The following is a 19,724-nucleotide window of genomic DNA, read 5'->3' on the forward strand; positions in this document are numbered from 1 at the left end:
TGAGCCCCCGGCCCCCTGAGCATGTATTTCTAAAGCATTACCTTTAGTATAATCAACGACTGCTTCCAAAGCTGCTATCCTGATGTCCACAAAGTGCCCATACTCAGCATAAGACTTAAAAAGAGCTGGATCACTCGGCACATGTCCATTCTTCTGAAGCACTCGTATGGCCCGCAAACAACTAGAAAACACAGTATTGACAGTTAAATATTTTTATAAAAGTATTTTGTATAAACTTATTTCCCAGGCATTAGGAATTGATCCCTAACAGTAAACTGAAAAACTGATATGATCTGAACCCATCTTTTAATTCTGTAGCACTGATTTTTTGCAATAATTTAGCCAATAATATATATGGAACATGAGAACTGGTGATGATGTCTGAACCAGTGAATCAACGTTTTAGCTAACTCCTAAAGAAATAGAACTTTTGGATAGCCATTTATAAACAAGTTGATAGAATGAAAAGGCATCCAAATAAGCTTAACAACAGAGTTGTTTATACTTATCCAACGAGATAAAATGATTATGCAGACATCCAAAATAATGCTTATGAAGAACTTCTGATGACATGAGAAAGTGTTTCTGATAAAAGAATACAAAAATTATATATACCACATATGTCACATAACTAAAAAAATGTATTTAGTTCCAAGAGAAAAAATGTAGAAGCCTATTCTCTGAAACAGTAATAAAGTAACTGTGATGGTACATACAGGATCTTAATTTTCTCCTTTTACTTTATTTCCTGAGTTCCTATGAGAATTTCTTTTATAATTATAAAAGCAAGTAACTTTCATCATACCTGACAGTGATAGTATGTCTATAACTTGGAAGAAGTTTTTCCATGTTCAAAAACCTGGTGATTTCTTCAAGAATGAGTCGCACATCTGGATTTAAGTTGTCCAAAGTTCGAACTTCATTATTCACACTGACTGCAGGCGTAACAGAGTTGGCAAGGGCATCAATCATTTCTGCACGATAATAATTGTCTGAAAACTAAGCCAAAAATAGTCACGAGAAAACAAAATTCACACTTCCATTCAAAAATTAATAAAATATTTACAACTTCAGAACTTATCTGATAGATGAAGCAAGTTCTCAGAGAATTGTTTAACTATGCCCTTTGTGTAGTTCTACATTGGGGAAAAAGAGTGAGAGACTCACTAATTCGTAACACACCGTTTACTCAACCAGTATCTGCTGCACGCGAGGCGCTCATACAGTCGCTGGCTAGAGTCCTCTACAAGAAGACGACAGCCCACGAATGATGCTGGTAACACAGAACTCGAAATCAGCCATTAACTCTACTCTCACATATACAGTTATAACCAAGGACCACCAGATATTAAGGAAAGCATCAACAGAAAAAAGAAAGACTAGAACAAACAAAAGGTAAGAAATAACTTAGTGGAAAGTTTGCAAGGAAAAGAAGGGAGAAAAATCCCAAAAGTATCATGAACATTGTTTGAAAAATAACCAATGATATGCCTTTCAATAGCACAACGTATTTTATATTTTTTAATATGTATTTTTAAGAGAGAGAGAGAGAGAGGAAGAAAGAGGAAAGAGAAAGAGAGACAGAGACAGAGACAGAGCATGAGCCAGGGAGGAGCAGAAAGAGAGGGAGACACAGAATCTGAATCAGGCTGTCAGCACAGAGCCCGATGCGGGTCTCAAACTCCCAAACGGTGAAATCATGACCTGAGCCGAAGTCGGCGGGTTAACTGACTGAGGTGACCAGGTGCCCTGCAATAGCATAACATATTAAAAAAAAAAAAAGAAAGAAAGAAAAGAAATATGCAGAGATTCAGAATCAAAATTAAATGGAATATAACACTGGAAAAAAGCTCCTGAAATTCTAAGCAAAAAGGCAGATCTAAAGTAGAGAGAAAAGGAAAGTAGAGGGCTGATGTAGAAGACATAACATACAAATGGGAGTTCTAGCAAGAGAAGACAGAGGAAAGAGACAACCATCCAAATATTACTAATTTTATCCCAGTCACTTCCCAGAGAAGCAATGTACAGAAAGGCAATCTGGCCATAGCTCGATTTAAACTCAGCAAATCAGATACTCTAGACTAGGAATTTGAATATGGAGCAAGTAAATTCAATTTTATCATCAGTGTTGGGACTATGCTGTGGCAATAAATGCTGCCAGGGGAGAGAGGAGGAACACCTGACCCTGTGACTTCCGCCATGGAGCCAGAAGCTCACAGTGACAAATGTAATGACAGAATCCCTACACATTCTGTGTTTAGCTACTGGAGGGCGGGGATACACACACACACACACACACACACATATACATGTTCACTATGGACAAAGGTTTGTTTTCAAATCATTTTAATGACTGCAAAACTAATCCCCAAAGCTTCAGTCTCTAAGTCCAATTGTTTCCTCCCGAGCCAGAAAAAATAGTCAATGACTTATGTCATGCTAATTTTATTTTAACACTTTGCATTTATCAACTTTTTCTTTTCCAGGTTCCAAGTCTTTTTCAAATTTTGAAAGATGCTTTCTGTTCAGAGATTACTCAAGTTAATATTTACATGTTTTCTTCTTCAAGTATTCTAATCGCTTCCCTGTTACCTCTGATAACTACTTTGCCAACAGAGCAGGAACCCATTTATTTAACTGCTGTTTCTGATCAATGTATTTAGATCACAGAAAGAACTTACAAATTAAAAATGAGATGCAAGCGTGAAGTAAGAAAATCAAAAGGTTTAAGATATATCCTTCAGACCACATCCAATTCTCACAGCTACTATAATCTTAATTGAACAAGCTAGGTAATCGGGTCACCTCAAGGTTTTAAGAGACAAGGAAGAAGTAGTATGTAGAACACATGGGGTAGCGGACACTCGAAACACCAAAAGTTCTTATGAAAAAACAAAACACCCGAAGGCATCAATATCAATGTAGTACAGCAAAGACTGTTGGATGTTAACAGTGACCCTTTGGAATCAGGAGTAGTTCAACCCATGCTCTATGTACCACACCTGACAAAACAGAAATTTCATAAACATACATGACTTATTAAAATACATGTATATGCATAAAAGATTATCATATAAAAATGGCTAATAATTAGGCTTAAAAGGGATTAAATTTTAGTCTTCTTAAAAACTAACTCATCTGGAATACTGAATTCTATGCTCTGCCAATTAATGAGATGCTAAGCATTTTTTAAAAATATTTTGTTCTGGACTCTCAACTTCTTTTTGGCATTTAATATTTTGTATTTTTAATTTTACTTGTAGAAAACTTGTCATTTCTTCTTATGCACTTTAAAAATTGTATATCTCTGTACTGAAACTTAAAAAAAAAATCCTTACCAAAGCCCTCAGAAATAAACCATTTGTGGTTGGAAGTGAGGTACTTTAAAAATAAAAAGATCAATGAAATATTCTTCGGCATCCATCTAATCACATCTGTTCTCCAAGTTTTAATCCATAAACCTATAAATCTTTAAATGACAACCAAGTCTTTTGTTTCCCAACCACAATTTTTAAGAGAATAAGTTTTGATATTAGACAGAACTGGGTTTAACTCCTGGTTCTACCACACAGGTGTCATAAGACATTACCCTAAGTATGTCTTTATTAGCTTCTATCTCCTCAAATGTAAATTTAGATAATAGTACCTATCTCACATATCTGATGCTAATCTTAATTTATAACCACTAACCATAACACCTGATTAGCCTGCTCGAGATTAAAACAAATGGAGTCTTACATTGTTCTGCAAGAAAAATGATGAAGTGTAAAGTTTACTAACCGATCGCTATGCACCTCAGAAAGTCATTAATGACATATATGACACAGCATCACATAGAGCAGCATGGTATACTACACCGCACAGATGGGTAGCAGCGACTCACAGCACAATGCCCAGATCATACTTGCTGTGTAATTTTAGACTCTCAACTTGTATGTTTTGCTTTCATTTGCCAACTACAGAATAAGTGAAGTTAAAAAAAATTAAGGTAAGTGAAATCACTTCATGAAGTAAAAAGACTATACTGGAGCTACCATGATTTAAATTACATAAACATAAACATAAACACCCCCAAAACAAGAAACCTGACAGAAGTACATGTACAAAGTATTTCCCCATTCCATCTGAATATAATCTGATCTGATATCATCCAAAATCCTAACCTTGTATCTTCAATAAAGAAATTCATGTGTAGAGGAAGAAAGGAATGTTATAAATGACAAGTCAAAACAAATCAGTAGACCAGGAACAAATCTTATAAAATTATTTTAACAGTATTCAAAAATGGAAAGGAAAAGTCTACCAACCATCATGTACTTTTAAAGCACTGATTTTTTTGAGGACTCTTTTTAACTTAAATCTTTGAATGTTATTCTACTATGTTGAGGAAAAATTGGTCTCCTTGATTTTCATTATTAATCACCATCTTTTAATAAACATACTTACCACTTTTTCTTTACTGTTGTAATGTCTCATTAAACTTTTCATGAATGTGACTTATCCTACCAGATACATGTGTCTTTGATGTCCGGTCCCTTCTTCCTGGAATAACCTTTCAAGACTGTCCCTATTTATAGACTGGGAAAAATCCTATTCATTTTTACGACTCAGTTTGAGGGTCATCACTCACATATAAAACTTCCCTGAGTGATTCTCTCTATACTTTTGGAAGGTACCAGAAAACTGAATTCTCCTAGAAAACCAGGTATATGTGTATTGACTATGGATGACTGTGGCTGTTTTACTTGTCTGATCTTTCCATTAGGTGGAATCTGTGAGGGTCCAGAACCAAACTGTGATATACAGCAGTTGATCAACAGATGCTTACTGAGTAAATGAAATTCTGGACAGCATCTGCCATCTCTTCCTTCTATTTAAACACAGTATATTATCTGGTGTAGCATATAGTCTCGAAAACATTTGCTGATGGTTAGAATAACAAGATAAAAAGAACTGCATTCAATAGCTAATAAATTAATAACACATATTGTGGTTAAAAAAAAAAAAGGTTAAATTCATCAATGAACAAGTTATCCCAAGAAGGAACTGTTTTCTGTGCATCACATGGTAAAAGAAAAATAAAATTGGGTTGTCAGACTTCACCAAAGCAAGTCTGAGTTGGCTCCCTTAAATCTGATACACTAATATCTCCATGTTACAACAGGTATGAGGAACATTAAAAAAACAAGCAAACACAACTATCCTTGGGTTGTTTCCCTTACTAGGTAGGTTTTATAATATTCATTAAAGTGTCTTACCTTATTTTTTCTATTGTCATTGTACTTGATTAAGTCTAAAATGAATGTTAAGACTTCTTTGGGACAAAGGTTGTGAACATCTCTCAATAAGGCCATTGCAACCGGCATAGTCTACAAATCAATAACAAAAACAAACTTTTTAAAGCATATAACCTAACTCTTTCGTTACTATAATTCACTGAAATATGGGACACAGAAATCTGGGTAGAGCCTAACCCAACCCTCTTAATTCCCACCCCCTCCCACTGAGAACATGACCCTGTAATAACAGAGCTGAGAAGCAAACCAAGGGCACTCTGTAGCCCGGGCACCTTTGTCTTCATTTGTTAAAGTATATGTCATATAAATTATATGAACCCAGTGGAAAAGGAATGAGTTTTAACACCAGAGAGACTCCTATTCAACTCCTACTTTACTACCAAAATGGATAATTTTAGCCAGCTGCTAACTTAAGAGCTTCCTTTCCTCACAACCATTTTTAAGTCTAAAGGATACAGTGACGGGATGCATGTGACAGACAGAATTCAATCATCAGTCTGAGAGACACTGATTCTGCAGGACTATCTCACGCTAAACCTAAAGAAACATGGTAAATTATCTAAAGTTCCCCCTTTCCAAATTTTTGATGGCAACTTTTCTAAAGTGAAAACCTGAGTCACACAGTAGTAACCTTTACCAGTAAAACAAAACTATTTAAACTCAAGATGGAGCCACAGATGAACAGTCCTCAAAGTCCTCAGTAGGCAGGGAGATTTGGACTATGCTCTCATCAGATTAAAGACAATGAAATCCTCCAAACAGGGACAAATCGGAGGGGGGCTCCTTTGCTTGAATGAAGGACCAAGAAGCAACAGGATAGTCAGTGTTACAACAGTGCAACAAAAGACACTGTTGATGCTGTAAGAACAACTGAGGGAAAGGCTCTTTTCCAAGAAATACCTTTCCTATGCCTGTTCGGTCCTTTTGGGACTCTAGTTTGATTTAGAGAGTAATCTTTTCTCTCTCTTTTCTGCCACTCAAAGTATTATGTGAAAGATAAACTGTTCTAAACACATTCATTTTCCAACTTTTTTGATGGCAACCCACAGTAAGAAATATATTTACATCCCAATCTACACACACATAAATGTCATGTATACTAACTAAAAAATAAACCCAAAAAACCCCTTATATCTACCCTAATTGTATGTGCTGCATTCTGATACTGCCTACTGTTTTTTTTTTAAAAGCAAACAAACCAAAACTTCCTAACTGATCTCATCCCCTTCACTAGCGGGACACAACTCCCAATATGAAACGCTGACCTAAGGTATACAGACGTGCAATGAAGGGCACACAATGAAGGGGTCATATCAGGAAGACACAGAAATTAACTTATTGCCATACCATGAATTCGTGTAATGGCAACAGAGAACTGAGCAACAAGAAGTACAGAACGTTCAGTTGTGTAAAATAACAGGATGTCAGGACTTCTTTGATTACACCAATATTGGCTTTCCCCAAACCCAGCTTATCCTGAATCTATTCTGCTGATGAAATTTGCTGTAATTATACTGTGACTTATACTCTCAGCAGGTGTCTCAATGTTGCTGGGTCAACTTTTACTTCTGCCTCTATCCTACAAAATCTCACCGTACCTAACATCCCCCTGGAGATCTACCAGTTCACTTACTTTGTTTGTTTTCCACCTGCCTTAGAAAAGGGAGTGGTCTTATCGTTTCTAAAAATTAACTCCCAACTATGTTCCACACTCTACTCGTATCTTAAGAATTCACGCTGCGCCTTCTCTTTTTTATACTGACTTGCTCCCACTTAAATATTTCATGTCTCCCTTTCCAAAGATTCCTTTCTCTGTGCCAAACATGCCTCAAGTTTCTTCTTCCTTTATACAAAACAAATCCAAAATGTCCCTTTCTCAGCACTGCTTTATCCTCAATATGTTTTTCTCACTCTTTAACACCAAAATCATTAAATAGGCTTCATTAGTTTTTTCTATTTCAACTTCATTCCTCCTTCTAGCCTAGTTTGATCTACTTAATCTCACCTCTGCCTTCATTATTATTAAGTTACTCAAAACATTTTACAAATTATTTGCAAATTGCCCAAATGCTGACAACCATTTCATTCCCACATCCCTTCCTAAAACAGTGATACCACCACACACTTTGACTTTCTATATTACCATTTATAAAAAAATTTACTATGTGATACATATAGTATGAAATGCTTTACATACTTGATCTATTTGATTTTTAAAAAGAGAAATTTTACAATTGAGTAAACTGAGGCTCAAAGGGTTAAGAAATGTGTCCTCATGAAAACTGACAGCAGAGCTAGGACTGAAACCAGAGATGGGTACTGGACTGGACTGTTTCAGAAGGGCTGTCCACATTCTAGAAGGAATGCCATTAGAAGACCTTACCCATACCTTAGTCCGCCATGTAACCAACCAAAAAGTCAAATTATCCATTTATACTTTAGTATAAATGTGGATAGTTACTTACACACAGCTCATAAATTCCATGAACAATTGATTATATTAAGGGAACATTTTGGAAGAAGAGAAACAAACAAAAGAACAAATGCAAAACGTTTTATAAAAACATAAACACACCTGTTATTTAAATAGTCCTCAAATTAAACTGAGATATACAGATATTGGCATAAAACAATGATAAGAAAGTAAACTGTACCTTCTGTAGAAAATAGCTTTGAAAGCTCATAAAGTTGTTTGTTTTCACAATGTTTGGACAAGTTTTACAACAAAACATTCTAGTAAAAAGTGACTTCATGGCTGGTGGTCCTGTCCATGTGCTTACCATTGAATTTGCAATCTGCAAATAATTAGAAAATGAAGTTATTTCTATCACCACCAAAAATATTTTTAAATAAAACATCTTTTTAAAAATTTATTAATACAATTGGATTAGTTTTCAACAATTTCAATTCTCATAACTTTAATACATTTTAGCCTATTACCATTTCCAAAAAAATAACTCACCTCCCCCTAAAATTCTTATGTACACTTATAATTACTTTCTACTATTTCTAAATTGAGGCATTCTTCTATGTTCTAAGAAAACATATTTGCAAATGGCTTCTATTCTGAATTAAGTTATCTTTATCCATTTAGGCAAATATAGCGCTTCTCGGCCTTTTGGCTAAGATCAAGTGTAGTATCCATTTAGGCAAATATAATTCTAACATTTTAAATCTATCACATAGAAACATCACCAAGGATTTTAATAAATTTTTAAAATCTAGCCTAACTGAAAAATAAGCCAAGTATTTAAAGTCTGCAGGAATGCTTTCCAAAAACCGTACCTTGCTATTGAAACTTCTGGTGTGTATAAGTCATGTCTGAAAAGAATGGATTTATAATGAACTTTAAATAATAGTTTATAACTTCATGGGTCTGCTAAGAATTTAGCACACAAGAATCACAAACATCTTTAATGAAATTATATCAAAGAATATCATGTTTGCCCTCACATATCTGAGTAAAATGTAGGAATGCAACTACTCAATAGTTCTCATTAAAAATAAAACGAATCTAAACCATTTATAGTCTTGGACAAATGGACAAGCTTTGGACAAATGGATTCAGCACTGAAGGAGGAAGAAGAGTCACTAAGTGAGAATGAACCTCTTATCGAGATGTTCTGTAAGTACCTGGAACCCAGTATTTCTGGCCAAATTTTTGTCTGCGTTTTTCTGGTTTTCATTTGTTTTACCTTCAGTTTTTTTGGCTCAAAAGAAAAATATTTAGTTTTCTAAATAAATTAAGTTTTCTAGCATGTGAAATTACAGAACATACCATTGTACATTATGTATTACTAACACTGATTAGTAAGCCAAAACCAACAGGAAACAGTCACCACTGTGGGAGAGTGAAGACGGACTCACTTCCTGTACTATCATGTAAAACAGCATTCACACTAAGGAATTTCTTGCCAGATACATTCTTTGCTATAACAATATGGTTGGCAATTCAATAAAACGGTGAAAAATTCTCTTTGGTTTTAAAAATATGACTTTCAGTTTGGCAGTTAAAAACTTTCAATGCATTATCTATGTTCAGGTCAAAACACGTTTCCTTCACATCCGTCTTATTAAACACATTTGGCAAAAATCTTTCGAGGGAATTGCCAAGTAAAATTAAAGACTGTGGTAAATTTTAATTTATTTTCAGTTGTCCTTTTTTGTTTTTGGTATGCAGTAGTCGTCCTGTTTCCTTTCTACTATAGGACCTCTCACCTTGGCAAGGCAGAAGCACGCGGACATCCGTACGCGGTAGAAACACTGCTCTTGCTCCAGTATGTCCGTGAGAGCGAGGCGAGACGCGGGCGTGGGGAACTTCTCCAAGGCCAGAATGGACTCCTGCTGGGCAACGACGTCCCTTTCGTAGCGGAGCTGGTACTGCCACATAAAATCAGCTTGCTCAAACTCGACTTTCCTCAGTACCGACATATCTGGGTCTATCCTTATCCAGAGCAAAGGTGAATCAGCACTGAAAGAAAATACAATTTTTAATTTGTTTTCCATTTTATATATTTATAAAGTAAAAACAAAGCCGTGTTAAACAGATTCTCTTCTATATACGTAATTCAAGACTTCCTAAAGTTTTACTGTATTCATTTTCTTAAAGCACACTGACAACATTCTCACTGAGTTTAATGTATTTTAATTTTCTCACGATGGCAAATCTTTATCAATCTTGCTTAAAAGACCCTCAAGGATCTAGGGATGTACTAGATCAGAAACTGGACTGTAAGATCCCCAAGTGACTGACATGCACATTAGAACTTGAGAAACACCGCTCTCGAGGGCACCAGGAGAACAAGAAAACCGCCTACCCCATAACCATCCTGTGGTTCCTCCTAGTTTCACCAGGTGAAACTTCTCACTCTTCGGTCAGTGACGATTTCATGTACGATTTGTTTTAAAAATAATGTCTCTATGGCCTTTCACAAGTTTTAAAAGCACTAATTTCAACACATTTATATACCTTTAAATGTGCATAACAAGACAAATAAGAATGTGCAAAATATATCCCTAAACTCCATAACTTACTCCATCGCAGAAAGATCCATGTCAACTTCTTCTCCATTCATTAGTGGAATCTTTTTCTTCTTATTCCTATATTTAGGGAAAAGAAAGTTTACAAACAGACATTTCCAATTTTGAAAGGAGATAAAGAACAGCTGTAGTTCAAATTGAAAACTGCAAGGAACTTTGTAAGGTGGCTTGAGGAAGAAAGGAAAGTGAATGTAATGGAATTTAAATACACGAAACAGTCTACAGTATTTTGAAGTTGAAGGGAATGAAGTCAATGATACGGAAATATCTTCCTGATCAAAATTTAACAAAAAGCAAAAATGTGTAACTAAATGTCAGGTTAAAGCATATATATACATACATATATATATGTATGTGTATATATATATATATATATATACACACATATATATATGTGTATATATATATATACACACATATATATATGTGTGTATATATATATATATATACACACACATATATATATGTATGTATACACACATCCAAGAACTGGTAAGCTCTTTTTATTTATTTATTTTAATTTACATCTAAATTAGTGAGCATACAGTGCAACAATGATTAATGCCCCTTACCCATTTAGCCCATCCCCCGCATCACAACCCCTCCAGTAACCCTGTTTGTTCCCCATATTTGAGTCTCTTATGCCTTGTCCCCCTCCCTATTTTTATATTATTTTTGCTTACCTTCCCTTATGTTCATTTTTGTATTTTAAAGTCCTCATATGAGTGAAGTTATGATATTTGTCTTTCTCTGACTAGGGGTAAGCTGTTTTATATGGAAAAATAGATAAACAAAGAAATCCCTTAAAGTCCCCCACTATAATTATATTATCAATGAGTTTATGTTTGTTATTAATTGACTTATGTAGTTGGGTGCTTCCCAGTTGGGGGCATAAATGTTTGCAATTGTTAGATCTTCTTGATGGATAGAGCCCTTAATTATGACCTTCTTCACCTCTTGTTACAGTCACTGTTCTAAAATTTAGTTTGTGTGATATAAGTCTGGCTATTTGGGCTTTCTTTTCACATCCATTAGCATGAGAGATGGTTCTCCATCCCCTCAATTTCGATCTACAAGTGACTTTAGGTCTAAAATGAGTCTCTCATAGGCAGCATATAGATGGACCTTGTTTCCTGAATCATAAAATCTACTGGACATACACTAAAAACTTGGGTGAAAACAAATTAACAGAGAATAGTCTTCCTGTGTTCCTCATGCCAAAGAACACCAAAAAGACATACTGTTACTATAGAGAAAAAACTCTGAGGAAATGTTACGAAAAGGGTAGCAAGCAGTGAGATATCCCCAATTTCCAAGGTAGACAGGACAAAAGGGGTATGTTAGCCTGAACCTAGAAAGAATTTCTGCAGAGAAAAAATGGTTCCAGGGAGATTTCAGAATCAACAGACATCCTCATCTGTCTGAGATGACCTAAATGTAGTCATGAGTGTAAGACTTCTGTTTCTAAAGTTCTGAGATTCCGATACGTTCCTTCAGCAAAGCACAAAAATATTCCCATCTTTCACTATTCAAAACACATACTCATAGCTGAGTTAAAAAAAGAATGGCAAATAAAAAATTTATTAAATAAACGATGAACATTTTTTTAAGTAAATGATAATGTGTGTTTTTATAAGACACCAAGAATGTTCTGTAAGGGATGCCTTGCTGGTTCAGTTGGAAGAGCACGTGACTCTGGATCTCATCACCACGGTAAGTGTAGGATTACTTAAATAAATAAAGGGGAGCCTGGACTCTTGATCTTGGGGTCGTGAGTCTGAGCCCCATATTGGGTATAGATATTACTTAAATAAGTACAACTTTTTAAAAATGTTGTGTAAGGGCAAGGTGATATAGAGAAAAGGGAGAAAGACACAGTAAAGAAAACGCAGCGGCTTTTTGTAACATGTATTCAGCTTCTTCCTATTCAATAATCATTTTCCCAATATTTACTATCGCTATTAATCCAATGAGACTAGTAAGAATAAACCTAAGTGGGGTACCTGGGTGGCTCAGTCAGTTGAGTGCCCGACTTTGGCTCAGGTCATGATCTCACAGTTTGTGGGTTTGATACCCGCGTTGGGCTCTGTGCTGACAGCTCAGAGCCTGGAGCCTGCTTCCAATTCGGTGTCTCCCTCTCTCTCTGCCCCTCCCTACTCATGCTCTGTTTCTCTCTGTCTCAATAATAAATAAACATAAAAAAAACTTTTTGGAAAAAATAAAGCAAACAAGGGGCAGCTAGGTGGTTTAGTTGGTGAAGCGTCTAGCTCTTGATTTTGGGTATCTGGCTCTTGATTTCAACTTAGGTCATGATCTCACAGATCGTGGGTTCAAGCCCTGCATCTGGCTCTTCACCGACAGTGCGGAGCCTGCGTGAGATTCTCTTTCTCTCCCTCTCTCTGCCCGCCCCTCCACTATCTTTCAAAATAAATGAACTTAAAAACAAATAAACAAACAAACAAACAAAAAGCAGAAATGAAGTAAAAAATGTTTGGTAATACCAACTTGAATGGAAAGAAAAAAGATACCAGATAATATGTTCTCTTCTTCAAAACTTAGGTATATATTATTAGGATTTCGACTTTGGCATTTTAATCTGTGAGACTTACAGTTTTAATCATCAACTTGAGTTTATAGTTGATTCAATGCCTACCTTCTGCTTTTGGAATGACAGGGTATATCATGTTTAAGGCTGTTTTCTTCAATTTGCAACGTATGGTTGAAGGATCCATCTAATTCCTGCACTGTCACTTTAAGTGGTCCCTTTAAAAAGAAACACACTGATCAAAGATAATACTAGTATAATACCAATATGTTTTCTTATATATGCAGATTTTTACTATACAAGATGTGTATCTGGAGACACAGAATGGTACTTGGTGCCAGTGGAGAGAAGCACTGGGATAATCTTCCTTGAAATCTTTAACCTCTTCACTGAGACTTGGGATTTTCTCAATTTCAACCTTTGCAAAAAAAATCTCATTATAAAAGTTCTAAACAGCTTCCCACCCATAAGCCCATTCTATACTGAAACTGGGAAGAAAGTAATGCAGGTCACTTTCATAATAATCTTACCACATATTTCTGAGTTCCAGGAGATGTATAATCCTGTTTTATTTCCAATTCCAAAACATTTCGTTTTCTATTAAATGCAAAACTTCCATAAAATTTTACCACTCCACTCTGGTCTCTGAAGAATTGTAAAGGAATTTTTGCATATTGAAATGAATATGTACTGAACAAAATGAATGACTTGTTATGGTAGGTAATAGTTTCCAAATGCATTCTTACCAGTTCAAAGCTTGAGAGCACACTTCACTGTAAACCAGGTGGCAAAGTATTTAAAACTTTTGTGAAAAATGTTTCCCCAGATTTAAACAAAATTTCTGAAACATTAACAAATTTGTGTTTTGAAAGAAGCAAAACCACTCTACTGGGGTTATTAATGTAATAGTGCTTTGATATGAAAAAATGTGAAAACTGAAAGTTCCCAGATACCACTCAAGTTGTGCCAGGCTCTAACCACATCTAAAAGCAACCAAACCACTGCATCTTACCAGTAATCAATCCTCCAGGCCTGTCTGGTGGATTATTTACCTCCCCCACCATCACGCCTATTGCTACACTCACACACTAAAATGTATTTCAAAATATGCCAAATCTTACAAGCATAAATCTATGCGTATGTGTGTATCTCGGTGCTTAAAAGGCACCTCAGCAGAAATGATTTACTCTTTCTGGTTATTTCTACTACAATTTAGAAACTCAAATAGTTCTCCTTTGGTCTCCCAATCTCTCTTCTTCCTCCTTCCCTTGACACATATAACCTTATAATTCCCTTCCCCTCCTTGCTGAATTGCTACTGAAAAGGATACACCCACTGTTTTATTAAAGGCTGGATGTCTTTGCCAGAGACATTTGAGATGGATTTCAAAAACCCAGATGTGGAAACCAACATCTGACTCCACATATGTGACTGGAATTTCTGTGATGAAGCAGTACTAGCCAAACTTAACAGCTTATTGAAAACCTGTAAGGATGAAAGTGTCAGTTAGTAAGTCTGTATAACATAATACCTATAGCTTTCAATTCTGTACTATACCCACTCTGCATGATGACTTTACTAGAGTCAATTACAGAAGATAGCAGTTTCATATCTTATTACAACATAGGTGCATTCTAGTTAAAGACTATTAGCAATAAAAGCATGCAAAGATTTAAACAGCCAGACTATAAAACTATTCTTTCTCTAAACTAATAACTCAATTTTAACAATGTCCTGGCCAAACAATTAATACTGTTTTTCAGGATTATAGTAGCAATAATAGGCACTACTTATCTAAACATTATATTTAGCAAACTGAGAATACTCATTAGGATTTATACAACTCTACAAAGTTTCTTTACGGACCACCTCTCATTTAGTATTTCTCCATTCTACAGGCTAGGTGAAGGACATAAAGATTAAAGAAACTTAATTTTAAGGCAAATGTAAAATCCTTATTAAAAAAATTACTAGGGGTGCCTGGGTGGCTCAGTCAGTTGAGCGTCCGACTTCAGCTCAGGTCATGATCTCACAGCGCTTGGGTTCGAGCCCCGCGTTGGGTTCTGTGCTGACAGCTCAGAGCCTGGAGCCTGTATCTGATTCTATGTGTCCCTCTCTCTCTGCCCCTCCCCTGATTATGACTGACTCTCTGGCTCTCAAAAATAAATAAACGTTAAAAAAATTTTTAATAAAATAAATTACTAAAAAGTTATTTTTCACTTACCTGAAAGAATGTTATCAATGGAAAAAAAATTGCTGAACATTTATAATACATCTAGTTACTACTACTTCAACCAGTATACCTCAACTATTTACACCAAAAGTTGCTTAAAATATATAACAGATTTTAACAACAAAAATGAACACCTTTTAGATGTAGGTTTGCTTTTTTTCTCTTGAAAACATTCTAAATGGCACTTCTTCATTATTTACATATTTAATGTATTTAGATACATGTATGCATGTAAATATGTAAATACATATGTATGTACGTATTTTGTGTATGCATGTTTTTATGTATTTTATGTAATTTATGTATCAATCTATCTATCTAACACCCATCCATCCATCCATCCAACCAACCAACCAACCAACCAGCTACCTGGTAGGCTCCACACCCAGCATAGAGCCCAACGCAGAGCCCAATACAGGGCTTATACTCATAACCTTGAGATCAAGACCTGAGTTGATCAAGAGTCAAACGCATCCAACTCTTGGTTTCAACTTAGGTCATGATCTCAGGGCTTTTTGAGTCGGGCTCTGTGCTGGCAGTGGAGAATCTGCTTAGAATTCTTTCTCTTACCCTTTTTCTCTGCCCCCCTCCCCCACCGGTGCTGTCTCTGTCTCAAAATAAATAAATAAACTTAAAAAAAAAAAAAAAGAGTCCAACTCTTAATTGACCAAGCCACCCAGGCACCCTTCATCCTTAATATCTTAAATAATGCTGAAAACAAAATCATATGCATCAATAGGTTTTACCTCTATCCTCACATTCTAATTTTATAACCACAATACTTCAGCACTAAATGGGTAAAATATTGATACTCATTCTACATCTGAGGAAATGCAAACAAAAAGCACAGATAACTTAGTAAGCAGACAGCTAATCATTAACGGAATTCCTGCTATAACCCCAGATGCCCCAATTCCTGTTCTACAGAATAGTATTCAGATGACCACATATAGAACACAGCTTTCTTTATAGTTAAGTCCCTAACTTTAACACTTACTTGTAGCATGAATTCCATACTGATCCTATTTTCAATCAATCTCATTACAAGGTGAGCTTTACACTGAAACATAGTGTAGTATTCCCAGGAAAGCGTATGTGGATGCTTTATTGAGAAGTGCAGATGAGATGCTGGACTAAAAACATAAACAGGTTTACTTAATAAAGCAAATTTTAATATTAAACATATAATAAATGTTATGATCACATCAAGATAACTAATCAAAAACCTCCTGGGAATGACTCAGGAATTTTGTAGCATGAGAGCAACACAACTGGAAAACATCGAAAAATAAACTTAACTAGAAGAAACTTATGAAGTTTCATGAAAAAACATGATGGAAAATCTGAATAAAAACACAAGCCAAGCTCTTAGATTGGAAGACACAAGAGTGTAAATATTTCAACGTTCTCCAAATTCATCATTATAATCAATGTAATTCTAATATCCCAAGGTTCAGCCATACACACACACACACACACAAAACACTCCAGATGGATTACATTTCAAAAACAATTATAAAAGTATTAGAATAAGAAAAAACAATTCCCGGGTGGGAAAAATCTTCCTAAAAAAGGTATAAAATCTTAAGGACAAAGACCGGACTATGTAAAAATTTTACATTTTAATATGATGAAAGAGATCATCAGTAAATTAAAAGAAAGGTACAGTCTAGGGGCACCTGGGTGGCTCACTGGTGAAGCATCTAACTCTTAGTTTTAGCTTAGGGTATGAACTAATGGTTTGCGAGTTTGAGCCCTGCATCAGCTCCACACTGACAGTGCCCCTCTCCGCCCCTGTGCGTGTGCTCTCTCAAAATAAATAAAAATAAATTAAAATTAAAATTAGGGGGCCTGGATGGCTCAGTAGGTTAAGCATCCAACTTCGGCTCAGGTCACGATCTCACAGTTCGTGGGTTGAAGCCCCACATCAGGCTCTGTGCTGACAGCTAGCTCAGAGCCTGGGGCCTGCTTCAAATTCTGTGTCTCCCTCTCTCTCTGACCCTCCCTGCTCACGCTGTCTCTGTCTCTTAAAAATAAATAAATAATAAATAAATAAATAAATAAGGTGCAGTGTAGTGAAAAAAATTTATGACACATATGTACACTTAAGACGTTTAAAATTTTCCACTCTTTTAAATAATGCTGTAGTGAGTATCTTAGTACACATGTGCAAGTATTTCTGTATGGCAAACATAGAAAGTATAAGCTTTTTTATTTGAGAGAGAGAGAGAGAGAGAGCGAGAGAGAGAGAGAGCGTGTGCAAGGGGGGTGGTTAGAGAAAAAGTGAGAGGAGGGCTCACCCGACGTGGGGCTCGAGCTCATCTGATACAGGACTCAAACTCACAGTGTGAGATCATGACCTGAGCCAAAGTCAGATGCTTAACCAACTGAGCCACCCAGGCGCCCTAGAAAGTAAAATTTCTATGTGACAACATAGCTAGAAGTACAACTACTGAATCTAAAAATTATTTTAAAAATCTGATGGGTACCAACAAATTACCCTCCAAAATCATTATTCCAAATTACACTCTCACAATCAAGGTGCCAGAGTAGTCATTATACTTCCTTAAAAACATGACTTTGAAATGTAAAATATGTGTTTATTTGATATTTACTCAGTAATATATATATATATGTATATATATGATCAAACTACATTTTGTAATGCCATACATACATAAAGGCACACACACACACACACACACAAGGTCTGGAAGCAATATACTGAATTTATAGTCATGATTATCTCCAAGAATGGGAAGGAGGGAGGTATATTGCTTCCAGACTTTTCGCCTTTAAAAAGTAAACATACAAGGGCTAAGTAAATGGGCAGAACCAAAGCAAAAGCATTTCATGTACATAATGCTTATACACAATGGTGATGCTCCAATTACATGCTGGGAAACTGCCATACAGCAAGGAGTCAGGAGAAGAAAGTGAAAGAAACTAACAATTATGAAACTTTATCTCAAGTAATTCTCACAGCCAACTTGGGTAAGATGGACAATCACTGTCATTTTATACATTAAAACTCATATTCAGAAAGATATGTGATCATAAAAATAATGATAAGAATCCAAGTTTATCTAACCAAATGTCTGTGCCTGCCCATGAACTTAATCTTGGCTCGGTGGCCACACTACAACAAAGAAAAGGCTACTGGTGCTACCACCTCAAGTTTCATAATCTTTAAGGTGCTTTTCGACGCTTGGGTAGTCTGGTTAATCTTATGGGCCCCTTTTGAGAAACTGCTTTCATATGCACAAAATAAAATATAGAATTACAAAGGAAACCAATTATAATGAAATACAGTTATAAAAATATTAAAACATTATCATAAACCATTATATGTGTGCTAGTTCATTAATGTATTAAATAACAAGATCTAGCAGTGGTCTATCATAGTAATTTTGAGATGCAAAACAATTCAAAATATCTGCTAAGCATTATAATGTGACAGGAAAGTTCTTTCTGTTTTGTTGTTGTTGTTTTAATGATTTCTACTGTTGACAGTCATAGCATTGTCTGTTGCCTATGGTCATAATTAAGGAAAACATAAAATTTCACACAATGGTTCGTGAAAATACAAAAAAATTTTCCCATCCAATTCAATCCACATTCCCTTAGGGAATCACCAGAACAAACAAGACTGCCTGCTAGCACCATTACGTTGCTGTAAGGGGCTGTCTTCTTTACAGGGACTTGTTATACAACAGACACAGAGAAAGGGAGAGAGAGAAGGGAAGGAAGGCCGAGAGGGGGGAAGTAAAAGGAAAGCAGGGGAAAGGCAAAGAGTACCTAAGTGTCTAGGCAGGTGACCGTTCAGATAAATAAGTTGGATGTCTTGATGTTGAAATTATCTACATAGATTTAAAAAAATAATGTGATCTATAAGCAAAATACTTGTTTCCATTATCTTTGAACTTTTCTGAGGACAATATAATACAGTAGCATTAGGAAATTAACATGGAAAAGAGAAGTCTTAGATTCTTTAAGAGTCTTTCTTCAATATTTAAATCCATGGACAGCCACATCAGTAAAAATAGTCAAGTAAGGAAAGGAGTAATGGGAGTTTACCAGAGTTTGTGACTTCAATATTATTACATGATATTATTTTGGCCTGTGTGGGTCTCAGTACATGTCCCAGGTAATCCTAAAAGACTGAACCCATAACAGAAGGTTTGTAAGATCAGCTCTGAACAACAAACATACTTATCCTTCTCTTTTCCTCCACCAAATATGGGATGTAGTAAAACTCCACCAGTTTTTAATTCGTATGCCACTATTTTGTCTAGCTCCTAAAAAACATAAAAATAGGAGTCAGTGAAAATTTTTTTTACATATCAAATTTTAGAACTGAACTATGATTTCTCATTTCCTGGAATCAAAATGTAAATTTCTTAAAATAAATTAAATATATTTGTAAAGTAGTTTATGTTTTTATAAACAAAGCAGACTACACAACTGGCTCAATAATGGAGCCAAAAAACCTTCTCTACTTTGTGACTTCAGGGCTGGCCAGCAGCCTAGCATTTTTTTCCTAATGGCTCTTCCCAACTTCTGACCTGTATTCCAAGTGCATTTGTTTCTTCTCTGTATTTTGTTTCTG

At 35.6% G+C, this 19,724-nt stretch overlaps 1 protein-coding gene and 1 pseudogene across 14 annotated transcripts in view; one reads left to right on the plus strand and one right to left on the minus strand.

Moving 5' to 3' along the window:
• The window catches only part of TAF2 (TATA-box binding protein associated factor 2), an 81,973-nt gene that overhangs the window by 32,830 nt on the left and 29,419 nt on the right, over positions 1–19,724 (minus strand). For 13 of the 14 annotated variants that reach the window (XR_003903068.1, XR_003903069.1, XR_003903064.1 and 10 more), the window contains exons 10-20: positions 19,328–19,413; positions 16,113–16,248; positions 14,213–14,367; positions 13,413–13,527; positions 12,991–13,100; positions 10,332–10,397; positions 9,516–9,768; positions 7,952–8,092; positions 5,259–5,369; positions 806–999; positions 42–181 (exon numbers count right to left, since the gene is read on the minus strand). Coding sequence is in view for 9 of the 14 variants with exons in the window: in XM_029923222.1 (XP_029779082.1) it covers positions 42–181; positions 806–999; positions 5,259–5,369; positions 7,952–8,092; positions 9,516–9,768; positions 10,332–10,397; positions 12,991–13,100; positions 13,413–13,527; positions 14,213–14,367; positions 16,113–16,248; positions 19,328–19,413 (1,507 nt within the window). In the remaining 5 variants the exon portion in view is untranslated. The remainder of the gene's footprint in view (positions 1–41; positions 182–805; positions 1,000–5,258; positions 5,370–7,951; positions 8,093–9,515; positions 9,769–10,331; positions 10,398–12,990; positions 13,101–13,412; positions 13,528–14,212; positions 14,368–16,112; positions 16,249–19,327; positions 19,414–19,724) is intronic. The other variant, XM_029923221.1, reaches the window with a different exon arrangement.
• Positions 8,400–8,476, plus strand: LOC115279580 (annotated as a pseudogene).

Source organism: Suricata suricatta, chromosome 15 (genome assembly GCF_006229205.1).
Source record: "Suricata suricatta isolate VVHF042 chromosome 15, meerkat_22Aug2017_6uvM2_HiC, whole genome shotgun sequence".
Lineage (NCBI taxonomy): Eukaryota > Metazoa > Chordata > Mammalia > Carnivora > Herpestidae > Suricata > Suricata suricatta.